At 36.7% G+C, this 14,025-nt stretch overlaps 1 protein-coding gene across 1 annotated transcript; it reads left to right on the forward strand.

Annotated features, from left to right (window-relative positions):
* The first annotated feature begins 4,370 nt into the window (after positions 1 to 4,370).
* Positions 4,371 to 12,861, forward strand: LOC128628754 (B-cell receptor CD22). Its single transcript, XM_053675955.1, has 11 exons — positions 4,371 to 4,422; positions 5,238 to 5,308; positions 6,018 to 6,362; positions 8,085 to 8,333; positions 8,845 to 9,102; positions 9,255 to 9,503; positions 9,590 to 9,674; positions 9,777 to 9,819; positions 9,929 to 10,015; positions 10,225 to 10,278; positions 10,539 to 12,861. Exons 1-10 carry the CDS (start codon positions 4,403 to 4,405, stop codon positions 10,270 to 10,272), a joined length of 1,455 nt encoding a protein of 484 aa, XP_053531930.1. The 5' UTR covers positions 4,371 to 4,402; the 3' UTR covers positions 10,273 to 10,278; positions 10,539 to 12,861.
* Positions 12,862 to 14,025: the final 1,164 nt, after the last annotated feature.

Genomic DNA, 14,025 nt, shown 5'->3' on the forward strand with positions numbered 1-14,025 from the left:
CTTACGCAAATATAAACTGTCATTGTCTAATACATTCATTCAGCATTAAAGAAAAATCTGTTTTGTTATGAATTGTGAGCTTTTTTCCTGTCACATCATCATTAACTTATACTGATAAAATATTAAGTATTATAGTATAATATTCAGTATTTAATTGAATTATCTTCACTCATGATTATTTGTAGATATAATCTTCTCTGTAACTGCAGTGTTTGTGCTTTCAGTATCGAGTGTGTTTATCTTGAATAATCTTCTCCACACTACACACTCACACCCGTGTGATGTAGGTGACACACACTTCTGAGTGATGAAGGGAGGCATTAAAAGCAGGATTGAAATGTGATTAGTATTTAGAAGAGTAACTGCTCATGACTGCCCCGTGTGGCAGAGTAGCAGTACTGCACTACAGGACATTTCAACACTGTTAAAGCTATATATATATATATATATATATATATATATATATATATATATATATATATATATATATATATATATATATATATATATATATATATATATTACTACCTGATCTGACTCCATTTTTTGGAACATTTTCAAGCAATGAGCTAGTCTGTTTATTTATGAAGGGCATTGGCTTACTTTGTAATTTAGTTATAGATGATAAAAATACCTAATGTTTGTCGTATCGCATTAGGGAGGACAGAAAGTCTCATAATAAGATAAAATATAAAATACAATTACATAAATAACCATAATACGTTTTAAATTATTTATTTTAAATTATTTTAAAATTATTTTTTAAAGTTTAAAACATTGTGTAATATGTGTGTTTGATGGTTTGGGGTGTTGTTTCACTTCCTGAGGTGGAAAGACAATGGCTTCATTTGTTCACACATTGGACTGATGTGTTAAAATGTCCTGTACACAGTGCATGCACACTTTTTGCTCTGGTGCAAACAGTCTTGATGATACATTAACACATGTTTGAAAATATTAGTAAAGTATTTATACTTAATTAATTATAAAAAGTCTGGTATAATTAATTTGTTTTTGTATAAAGCATCTGAGGTAATAAATGCACAAACACGCAACACATTACACAAAAATGACTTTATCATACTCGAGGTGAAAACTCTCTGCTTCAGTGCTAGTCTCTTAGGGTTTATTATATTTAGGGAGCATGTCGAGTATTTTCTTTTAGATTCATTAAAAATGCAAATCTTTTATCTTTCTTTGTCTGAGGTTTTTTCTCCAGTTCAGAAGGAGGGACAAATTTAGCAATAAAGGAAATGAAGGGGTGTGTTCACACATACAGTACATCGTCAGCACGTCTTACTCACACTCTCTTTCTCTCTCGCTCTTTTATTTAGTCGTAGTTTGGTTGATGGACATGAGGGTCGAGAAGGCACAGTAAGATAACATTAAACTTTAATATTGTTTATTTACTAAATTTCCTCATTATATGTACATTTCCGGAACATAGAGACGCTCAGTGTTGGGTTTTTCAGTGCGGTTGTACTTTGTGGTGTTAAATTGGGAACTACGGGACATTTAGCAGTTTTTACTGATTGCTTATCTGTACTGGGAATTATGGATATACAGTATAATACTGATTTCATGATGAATTGTATCTGAGATAATTGTGGCTTTTCAAGTATTTTTTATAACAATTTCAAACTTGGAACGTCAGAATGTTTGTTCTGAATATTTAAAATGGCTAAATGTTGCAATTGTTTCCAGAATGTTTTTTTGTTTCCTTATTTTCAATGATAAATAGTTATTCTTCAAGTTAATTAAGATATAGAGGGTATGCACGTGACGTCATAGTAACCGGAACTCACCGCGGTCACGCCCACTGAGTGGCAAAAAGACTGAGCAGCAGCATTAGTGTACAGCGTGAATTCCTCAAAAGCACAGCTGTTAACAGATTCAACAAGAATTCAGAGCTGTCTTTTTACAGAGTGCCAAAAAAACATTCAGTCCTTTTTAACTAAGTCTAGCGGTGAAAGTGTAAGTTCTTTTGGCATGTGGTATTCATGTTTTATAACAATGAATAATTTGCTACATATTTCTTTTTAAACACTGCCAACTTCAACTTCCATTGATGAATAATGGGGGCTCATTCATTCTCTGACTGTTTTACCTTCACAAATACATAACGTTAGTAAGTGGAAGCAGTGTTAGTTACAAACAAACTAGGACTAGTTACCTTACGCTTTATCAGATAAAATTATATAATAAAATAAAAATATTTGTACATACCTGTCCACATACAACCAGAATGTTGACTGGTGTTCTTGTAACTTTAATTTCTCCAACATATCCCTCCTTGAAGTAGGACCAAGCATCAAGGCTGTCGTATGCCTTCAGGCTTTGCTTAGTGTATTTCCCCGGGGTCGATATCAGGCACATATGAATGTCGGGAAAACCGATTTCTGGCCACATGCCAATGTGCAAGAACCATAGGTTCTTGGGCAAGTTGTAAGGGTCACTGTTGAGTCCAATTGCCTATAATTTAAGTTGATAATCATTAGTTATTCTAGCGATTTCGCAGCGTCCCCTATTAAAATCAGCCATTTTACTGGATGTTTTGTCACTCAGTCTGGCCGAGGGGGGAGTGTTCTGGCAGGAAAGTGACCTCAATGCATACCCTCTGCTAACACTGGGTTCATGTTCATGTGTTTCTATGACCATCTCCTGCTGTGACTCCTTTGGTCTGAAGGAGGAGCTGTTGAGTTCATTTCACTCAGTCATGTGGAAAGATCTGAGTTACACATTTATTCTGAGTTCTGCTTATGCAAATATAAACTTTCATTTTCTAATACATTCATTAACATTAAATAAAAATCTGTTTTGTTATGAATTGTGAGCTTTATTCCTATAAAATCATCATTAACTTCTACTGATGTGACATTCAGTATTACAGTATAATATTCAGTATTACAGTATTATATTCAGTATTACAGTATTATATTCAGTATTATAGTATAATATTCAATATTTAATTGCATTATCTTCACTCATGCTTATTTCTAGATAAAATCTTCTCTGTAACTGCAGTGTTGGTGCTTTCAGTGTCGAGTGTTTATCTTGAATAATCTTCTCCACACTACACACTCACACCCGTGTGATGTAGGTGACACACACTTCTGAGTGATGAAGGAAGCATTAAAAACAGGATTGAAATCTGATTAGTGATTAGAAGAGTAACTGCTCATGACTGCCCCGTGTGGCAGAGTAGCAGTACTGCACTATAGGACAATTCAACACTGACACTTCCTGTTAAAGCTGCATTAGTCACCACTCTAAAGGTTAACTAGTTGGGTTCAACATTTGAATCATTATTTTTTTTACTACCTGAGCTGACACCATTCTTGAGATCATTTCCAAGCAGTGAGCTAGTCTTTTTATTTATGAAGGGCATTGGCTTACTTTGTAATTTAGATATATATGATAAAAATACCTAATGTTTGTTGTATCACATTAATATACCACATAATTACATAAATAACCATAATACCTTCTAAATTATTTATTTTAAATTAAGATAGGACACAGGGCACATAATGGCTTAGTGGTTAGCATGTTTGCCTCACACCTCCAGGGCTGAGGGTTCAATTCCTGCTGCTGCCGCCCTGTGTGTGCAGAGTTTGCATGTTCTCCCTGTGCTGCGGTGATTTCCTCCTGGTACTCTGGTTTCCCTCAGTCCAAAGACCTGCATGATAGGCTGATTGGCATCTCCAAAGTGTCCGTATGATTGTAACCTGCGATGGATTGGCACCTTGTCCAGGATGTATTTCACCTTGTTTCTGATGCTCCCTGGGATGGGTTCCCCATTACCCTGTAGGATAAGTGGTATATAAAATGTCTGGAAGATAGAACATTTTAAACTGTGGTGCATGTTTTTGGTTATTTAGGGTGTTGTTTCACTTCCTGAGTTGGAAAGGCAGTGGGTTTACATTTGTTCACACATTGGCGTGTCGTGTTAAAATGTCCTATACACAATGCATGCAACCAGTTTTTACTCTGGTGCAAACACAATCTTGCATTTACATATGTTGGTAAATATTAGTAAAGTATTTAGGCTCATTCAATGTTTGGTGTAGTTAATTTTCTTTTGTGTAAAACATCTGAGGTAATAAATGCACAAGCACGCAACACATTACACAAAAATGACTTTATCACACAACTCTCTGCTTCAGTGCTAGTCTCTTAGGGTTTATTATATTTAGGGAGCATGTTGAGTATTTTCTTTTAGATGAATTAAAAATGTGAATCTTTTATATTTATTTGTCTTTTTTTCACAAAAATTCAGAAGCAGGGATAAATATAGCAATAAAGAGGAAACAAAATGTGTTCACACAAAGAACGTTGTCAGCACATTTTAACCACACTCTTCCTCTCGTTCTTTTATTTAATTGTTGTTTGGTTGCTGGACATGAGGGTCGAGAAAGCACAGTAAGAAAACATGCAAGTTTAATATTTTTTACTTACTAAATTTCCTCATTATATGTACATTTCCTGAACATAGAGAGGCTCAGTTTTGGGCTTTTCAGTGCGGTTGTACTTTATGGCGTTAAATTAGGAACTACGTGACATTTAGCAGCTTTTACTTATTGCTTATATGAAGGAACTCCATGTTGCATTAGCTGTACGCTGTGATAATTGTGGCTTTTTGTGTATTTTTATACTAATTTTAAACTCTTCTTGAATATTTAAAATGGCAAAAGATCGCAATTTTTCCTATAAATATTTTTTATGTTTCCGTATTTTCAATGATAAATGCTTATTTTTAAAGTTAACTAAGCAATATGAGCAAGAATGCTGCTCTACTGAATATCGGCTGTGATTCAGCCGCAGGCACGAGGCCACAGATAAACAGCACGACTGCTAGTGTGACTATTAATGAGAAATTAATATCAAGTAACTGACCTCAGACAAAATATGGCCAAATATTTTGGTTATTTTTACTCTGTCAATGGAAACACTGTAGGTGACAATGAAGTGTATTAATATAAACCTGTGATGTGCAGCTGCACTACTGTCAGAGCCGCTGTTATAGAAAATTAATCGAAACCTTCTGACCAATCACAATCCAGAATTCAGCAGCGCTGTGGTATAAAAAAGAAATAATCCCTCAGATAATGAAAGACTTCTGATGGATGCTGTGATAATTGTATGTCATCACATAAAAGGGGTTTTAACAGCTCAGTAGATTGTATGTTGTTGTTGTGACTTATTATAAATAAATTGTATATATTTTGTTTCTATAGAATCTTTCCAGTAATGATGTTCCTCAAAATGGCTTCTCCACTTCATCTGGTCTTTCTGTTCATGATCTCAGGTGAGTCACACATTAACATCATCACGACTACACACCCCAGAGACAATAAATACAAGTAGAACCACCAGTATATTTAGATTTTTGTTATAATTTCAACATTATAAATATAATATAACACTGCTCCTCACTTGAGCTGATATTGTGTGAGTAAAATGGACTTAAGTTCAAGGTCAGAATAACTAAGATTAACTAAGACTCGCATCTATTTCTGAAAAACTCCGCCTCCGTTCATAACTCTCACATAATAACTCTCACATTATTATTATCACATAATAATAATAACTCTCACATAAACTGAATAGTGTTTAAGTCTGTAGTTAAATGTGAGGTCTGAATACAGATATATGTCTGTGTGTGTGTGTGTGTGTGTGTGTGTGTGTGTGTGTGTGTGTGTGTGTGTGTGTGTGTGTGTGTGTGTGTGTGTATGAGAATCAGTGACACCGGATATAAAGAAGTGTAAAACAGATGTAAGTGAACACTGAATAGTAGTGGATGCTGTTAAATTTTAATTCCACATTAGGAGTCCTGAGTTCAGAACACACCACTGTGTCCAGATCCTGCACACAGTTTTCTTCCAGTGGTAAAGAATTGTTTTTATTTCTGCAACCCGGAGGTCCAGAGGAGAGAAGTGAAGCTGTGAGATAACTCAGTGTTTTATGGGGCTCAGGATAATGACCTCTAATCACCTCTTTCATGTGTCATGTTTCAGGGGCTCTTGGGAATAAATGGAGTGTGACATACAGCAAACTAAATCTCTGTGCTTTAAATGGATCTACAGTGTTTATGAACGTCACGTACACACACCCAACAGGTCTTACAGTGACGAACAGGTTTTGGGTAATAAACCCAATTGACTGGATAGAACCGACTGATCTGCGTAATGAATCAGGTTACTCAGACAGAGTGGAGTATTCAGGAGATGAACAGAAACACTTCTCCCTCAGACTGAGTGACGTGAAGAAATCAGATGAACTCAAGTACTTTGTCAGAATCATAGCAAATGAAGAAAAAGAAAGATGGCTGGGTCATCCTGGAGTCATACTCACTGTTACAGGTAAATAAAATCATCTTATTTTCTACACCTATCACATATATTTTGAGGAAGAAGCAGCAGCCTTTATTTGTCACATATACATTACAGCACAGTGGACTTCTTTTCTGCGCATATCCCAGCTTGTTAGGAAGTTGGGGTAAAAGCAGAGGGTCAGCAATGATATGGTGCCCCTGGAGCAGAGAGGGTTAAGGGCCTTGCTCAAAGGCCCAACAGGGACAGCTTGGTGTTGTTGGGACTTGAACCCCCAACCTATGGATCAGTAACCCAGAGCCTTATGCATTGAGCCACCACTTTTTTTTATATGTCGCATACAGTATACAGTATACACATACTATATTAATGCGATTAAAAAATGCTGTATAAAAATGTATGCATAATTATAAATTGAGTATAATATCAGTAAAAAGTTATATGATGTGCTGAAAACTTCAAACCACAATGTGGAGGAGGATCAGAGTACACATGTTAGTGTAAAACTTTACTGTGAGAATTTCAAGTCAGTTTAAATTTCTATAAGACGATAATTTATCAAGAGAAACTTTTTTTATTGCTACTTACTGAATTCAGGTTTTTTATTATTATTTGTATTTATTCTTACAATCGAATACCTACCATTTGGTTGTATTAATAAATGACGTTAATTGTGTGAAATTATTTTATTTTCCAAGACTTTTCCGTAGTTAGTAAAACTCCAAATCTCATATTCCAACACAAAATTGACCATTTACTATTATTATCACACACACACACACACACACACACACACACACACACACACACACACACACACAGATTTAGTAAGTCAGAGTCTGAATGTTATTTATTTATTTAACAACTGTTCAGGTTTATTTATTGTTACGATTTGACAGTAGATAAACTGTTAGGATTTGTGAAGAGATGGTTGCTATGTTAGGCAAAGAGAAAAAGATAGTACACAAAAAGACAGAGCCCTCGATATGCTACACACTTCCCGCACCAAGTTTTTCCAAGAGTTACACAATAGAGACAATGGTTTAACTACTGATTGGCTAGGCGGAAGAGCATATTTGCTTAAAACAAGAGCAATAGCAATGTAAGACAGGAACAACTCCGCATATGGTTTTCAGGAAGTCATAGGAATATGAGCTGTTATTGAGGAAGGTATGTAAATGCATGCAAATGGTACTCGGAGAGACAAAGGAATGCCCAATGGTGAGGGGCTTCATCTGTACCTGTACCTGGTTGGGAAGAGTTAAAGGTGTAGATTGTTCACTGAAGCAGATTTAATGTTTCTCTCATTGTTCAGCTAGGGCTGGCCAGTACCCCTCTGTCCCCAAGCCTGGATTTGCAAGTGCTTGAAGCAAATGGAAATTCTCTAAATTGACCTGAAATGACCTTTAGAGAACACAAAAAAAATCTCCCTGCAATGTTCTGGGACGGTTCGTTTTTGGTTACGAAAAAAAAAAGAACCTAGAGAGAACGTTCCTAATATGTTTTTATTTGATTGCCAAAAAATAACCAAACGGGAAACATAAGCATTCTTACAAAATTGACTTGAACAACGGGTGCTTGGGAGAAAAAAACGACTAGTCTCCAGAGTTGAAAAGGTTACTAACACTGAATATAAAACTGAAATGATTATCATTAGATAGAAAAACACTTTGAGGGAGCAGAGTATAAAAGTAGACACTTTACTGTCTTCAGGACAGCTTTCCTGATTGAATGTTTCTCTCGGTGTGTAAGATCTTCAGGTGATCGCTCCTGCAGAAGTGACAGAGGGACAATCAGTCGTTCTGATCTGTAAAACCACCTGCAGTCTGACTGATCCAACATTCATCTGGTACAAAAACAGACGTGATTTAACCACAAACACCCCCAAGAGCAATGAACTCCACCTGCAGCCGGTCAGCAGTGAGGATGCAGGCAGTTATAGCTGTGCTGTAAGAGGATATGAACATCTCCCCTCTCCTGATCAAACCCTCAGAGTCAGATGTGAGCTTTATTTACCTTCTTATATATTTTATAACTCAGTAGATCATACATCACTTCATGTTTACAGAAATGAAGTAAAATGTACTGAAAACGTAATGACCTTGAAGTGCCTTCACTCTCATTGTAGGACATAAAAATGTTTATTATATTAGCATATAATTAAAAAAGAAACACACACACACACACACACACACAGGTGCTAATAACTTTAAGCATTTAGGGATAATAAATCTATACAGAATTGGATGTTGACCATGTGAAGGGAAAATGCGAGCACATACAGGCATGATAACAAGAAGGTGTTCCAGAATTATTACAGTCTAAAAAGATTCTCAGATTTATGACTCTATTGTGCAGTGAAGTGGGTTTTATATTCATTAGAGGCCAGACATAATGTTAAATAAAAGCACTGAGATGAGCTGAAAATTATATTCAAGAACTGATGAAAGAAAAATTTACACTGCTTATGGCCTTGAACTGCTTTCATCATTCTCATCATGGAACTCTCTAGATCCTCCAAAGAACATCTCAGTGTCCATCAGCTCCCCTGGTGAAATAGTGGAGGGCAGTTCAGTGACTCTGACCTGCAGCAGTGATGCTAACCCACCTGTGGAGAACTACACCTGGTTTAAGGGGACGACATCAGTAGGAAAAGGAAATACCTACAACATCTCCAAGATCAGATCTGAGGACAGTGGACAGTACAAGTGCAAGTGCAGTAATGAAGTCGGACATCAGGACTCCATCAGTGTAACTCTGAATGTTCTGTGTAAGTTAAAGCTGAAGATCTCCGCACAGCCTATAAGAGATGAAACTCTCATAGATTTACTTTAAAGTCTCACTTTCCTACTTATTGTAGATCCTCCAAAGAACAAAAAAAAACTATCATAGAAACAAGTTTCACTTTCCTACCCATTTTAGATCCACCAAAGAACGTCTCAGTGTCCATCAACTCCTCTGGTGAAATAGTGGAAGGCAGTTCAGTGACTCTGACCTGCAGCAGTGATGCTAACCCACCTGTGAAGAACTACACCTGGTTTAGGGTGAATGAATCGTCACCTGTAGGATCTGGACAGAGTTACGGAGCACTACAGAGTGGACAGTACTACTGCAAGGCTCAGAATAAACACGGCTCTGAGAGATCAGCTGCAGTGTCCGTCACTTTAAACAGTAAGAGCGATGATGTAAATCTATAAATCAGAATCACACTGATAAATATTTAACACTGATTCATTATCACATCATCGTCCACACAGGGGTTCAGAGCTTAGGTGTGTACGCAGGTGTTGGGGCTGTTGTGTTTGTGTGTGTTTGTCTCGTCATCACCTTCCTGTTTATAAGGTAAGAAAATACTAGAATTTGTATTTCTTTGTGCTGATAAATCCATCACTAATTCCTCTGAAGAAGCTCACGATGGATAAATATTTGACTTTGTGTGAGCAGAAGCAGGAGACAGAAGAAAAAGGCAGATGAAGGTGACTCTCAGGTGAGTTATTACAGAAATGTCCATCAGGCGGCTGCTTTGTTCATAATAAACTCTCACTGTAAAGATCTTCAGCAGAACCTGCTCACGTTCTCCACCCTCCTCTCCGCAGAACGTCGGGCCGAGCGCTAAAGACGACACGTACGCAGCTCTCGACCTCGCGGGCCGGACATCTGATGATGTGTATCACACACTTGCAGTAAGTGTTTACTGAAAAACACAGTTCCTTGTAGTATGTTTGATGATGATGGTCTAACCGAATGATGATGTATTTTATTGTTGGAAATCTGTGTTCTATTAAATCCAGATTTATGCAGTGAGAGCTGTTTTCACTTTTTGATTTTTCTTTGGAGTCACACACCTGATTGGTCAAATTCAACAAGGCGTGGCCTCTTTCTTTTTACACAGTTTTCTCATCCCAGTCCTCCTGCTGACACGCCCACTTCCTCTGACTAAAGAGCAGTGAGTTTTATCTTTTAAACCCCAAACCACCATTAGATTCGAGTAATGTGATAATATTATTCTTTTACTCTGAAGATGTGAGAGCTACAATACACAGCTGTAACTCCAACAGCAATTTTAGATTTATTTCCTAATCAGTAATGTTAATAAACGTAAATCAGAGAGTGTGTGATGATGACTGATGTACATAAATGTTAGTTATGTGTTCTGCTTTAACACACAATTCTGATGTTTCTGTGTGTTGTTTCTGTTTCTTTGAGGAACATGATGAATGAAATGAGTCCTGAAACAGCTGATGAATAGAGAGAGCTCCTCACTGAAGTGGAGGAACTGAATCGCTCCTTTACACCAGCGACATCAGCATCTTACAGCCATTTAAAGCAGCTTTAATCATTTTATAGCAGTGTGTGAAGTACTTTTTCTCCTGCCAGCAGGTTAGGACTGTTCCAGTCAGCTGTAGAGTTTTCACTCATTAGTTATCGCTTCTTTATTGTGAATATTGTAACTGAATTAAGGGATTGAAGCTCAACTGAAGTCCAGAATGGAAATATATTTAGCAGAGAATGTGTATTTAGTGAGAAATAAAACTAATTATGATGTATTAACTTTCTCAGAACTGTACGCTGTAGGTCAGTGTTATAGATTTAAGCAGCTAATGTGTCAGTGCTGATTGATCTAAAGTAATTACTGCTATAAACTCATTTAAAGTAGTGAAGTGATGTTTTATTTACTGTTGACGGTGTGAGCGGCCATGTTGGTCTGATGTCATGTACTGAACTCGGGGTTGAGGAGACCTTCCTGACTTTCTGAGTAAGAATTCTGAGTTGAGGGGCCGTTTTCTTAGGGGTTTTTTTTGTTTGTTTTTTTTTTTTTGTTTGTTTTTTTTTTGTTTTTTGTGAGGTATGAGCTTTATTCAAACACAGCATGAGGTCCTGATTGTCAGCCAGTGATCCTGGAATAGACTCCTGATTCACTGTGACTCTGACCAGGATAAAGCTCTTGTATATATCGCAGTAGAGCCACTTTAACTATTCAAAGCTGTTCATATACATCCTTGTTTTATTTTGTCTCACTCCAAATAAAAAGATAAAACATATTATTCCACTTTTTATGTGAACTGTTCATGTCGCTGTTCAAGTCAAATATCATAACAGTACTGTTACTTCCCAAAATAATCTACTCTGAGTAGAGTAAAAATTCTCCTGCTGCTCCTCCTACTAATTTTACAAAGTAAAATAAACGTTAATAAGCAATAAACATAAATAATCTCTGTGTGATCTGCTGCATGTTTATAGTGCTCAGTCATAGAGAGAATCTCCATGTTACAGCGGCTCGATCACACTTAAATGAAGGTTTGAGTAAGTAATTACAGATCTGAATCATGTGTGTTACACTGCTGTTGTGCTCCAGGAATAAATTCGTCTTTGCACATGAACAGTTGAGATGTTTAAAACGCAGTTACACATGATGTCCAGAGAGGGCTGATTTTACAGCTCTGATCTTCAGTCTGCAATCTGATGCTTTAGAAGGAATGTATTTGGATTAAAGATCCTCTCTGGAATTTTATTGGTCTTTAAACTGGATTAAGTTAGGATCTGGAGTTTATAAAAAAGAGTCCTATTTATTTATCCGACCTGTGAATGACAGATAAAAGATTAGTTCTGATAATTATTTACACTAATATGCTTGTAAAGTCTGACAAATAATAATTTTAAAAGACCCTCTAAAAATCACACAGTCTAAAACCTGCTTCTTCTTTATTTTGAAAATTGATTCAAATCAAAGTTAAATCATGTGATGATGTCTATCTGGAGAGTTTCTAGAAGCATTCCGCTATAACCAGGTGGAAGTTGTGGTGATGTTGAATAAATGGGTGAATGTTGTTTATTTCACTCTGCTGTAGATCGCAGTGGGATCCTCATCATTGGAAGGCCTACAGAAAGAGAGTAAATGATCACAGTAAGATCCAGCAGAAGATCATTTCCAGCTCTGTTAGAGTGGAGGAAACAGACCTGCTCCTCTAACCTGTAGTCAGCACCGCTGCGAGTGAATCTGACACTAGAGTACTGAACCTCCTCATCCTCAGAGGCAGAAGCTAGATACAGTGTTGATTGAATTAGTCACTGCTACATTGGCATAAAGATTATCCTGAGGCAGGAGAGCATGAAATCTTTACCAAAGCGCTGCTAAATTCTGTTGGTGAATTTTCTATAACAGCGGCTCTGACAGTAGTGCAGCTGCACATCACAGGTTTATATTAATACCCTTGTTCTAATACGTTATCGTTTCTATAGTAACAGCTCATTCACAGGGACTTGTACAGTGGACGCTCGACATGAACAGATTAGAAACATGTGCAATCATTGATTTGGTGGTTTTCTTTAAGGATACGTTTATTTAACACTTTTTGAAGGAGTCTTCAGTGTCAGCACATTGTAACAGTCAGAGGTAAAGCTGTAAATAAGTTTTGCAGACATCTTCAGGACAGAGGAGTTTGCGCTTTCTCAGTAAGGTGACAAGTTGTTTTTATTTTTAGCTGTCATTAAAATTCAGGAGAGAAAAATGCTTTAAAAAAAAAGATACAAAGTATGATGTGTGTTTCATTAGGCAATAAAAATGTTTAATTGTTGTAACATTCCTGTGGTATAAAAGGAATAAAACACTTGGGGACATGCTGTTATTATTGTCTGCTTTGGAGTGGTAACAGTAACTTCATTTCATCACACCATCACTCTGTATTTTCCACACACACACACACACACACACACACACACACACACACACACACACACACACAATCTAACTCTACTATATTAATATCAGGACTGCTCTCAAACCAAAATTCTCAGTCTCGCTGGTTCACGTTTCAGTATTGTCACCAATAAGCTCAATTAAACAGACTTCATCGGAATTTAAGAAAGGAAAGACCAGGTATATAGAAGACAAATGGAAACTCTATTCATTTATCAAACGTGTTTCATACAGCTAGAGCTACATGTATAGGCCCCAATGGCCTTCCACTTAAAGTACTCCTGGAGTATTCCTGCTCTACTAATGTCAGTGTTTTCCCAGGATGTACGGCGGCCACTAGAGTACATTTCAGCTAGAGTTAGCATTAGCAAGCATTAGCAGTAATAAAGATTAGCATTAGCATTAGATCATTTTCAAGCAATGAGCTAGGCTGTTCATTTATGAAGGGCATTGGCTTACTTCTTAATTTAGATACAGACGATAAAAATACCACATGCTTGTTGTATCACATTAGGGAGGATAGAAAGTCTCACAATAAGATCAAATATACCACGCAATTAGATAAATATCCATAAGACCTTATTTCAAATTAAGACAAAGTTTAAAACGTTGTAGTGCATGTGTTTGGTGGTTTGGGGTGTTGTTTCACTTCCTGACGTGGAAAGGCAGTAGGTTAATTTGTTCACACATTGGACTGATGTGTTAAAATGTCCAGTACAAAGTGCATGCACACTTTTTACTCTGGTGCAAACACAGTCTTGCTGGTGCATTGAGACCTTTTTGAAAATGGTAATTAAGCCTAAAGTTTTGAGGCTTAATTAATAAAAAATAATAATAAAAGGTCTGGTATTAATTAATTTTATTTTGTGTAAAACACCTGAGGTAATAAATGCACAAACACACAACACATTACACAAAAATGACTTTATCATACTCGAGGTGAAAACTCTCTGCTTCAGTGCTAGTCTCTTAGGGTTTATTATATTTAGGGAGCAT

This window comes from Ictalurus punctatus, chromosome 26 (genome assembly GCF_001660625.3).
Source record: "Ictalurus punctatus breed USDA103 chromosome 26, Coco_2.0, whole genome shotgun sequence".
NCBI lineage: Eukaryota > Metazoa > Chordata > Actinopteri > Siluriformes > Ictaluridae > Ictalurus > Ictalurus punctatus.

What these genes read in the sequence shown, in the direction of transcription:
- LOC128628754 (XM_053675955.1), top strand. Translation starts at nt 4,403, where the DNA reads ATGAGGGTCGAGAAAGCACA. An exon ending in TCAAACCCTCAGAGTCAGAT is followed by an intron (nt 8,334 to 8,844) that starts GTGAGCTTTATT and finishes GGAACTCTCTAG; the next exon opens with ATCCTCCAAAGAACATCTCA. An exon ending in ATGTGTATCACACACTTGCA is followed by an intron (nt 10,016 to 10,224) that starts GTAAGTGTTTAC and finishes CTTTTTACACAG; the next exon opens with TTTTCTCATCCCAGTCCTCC.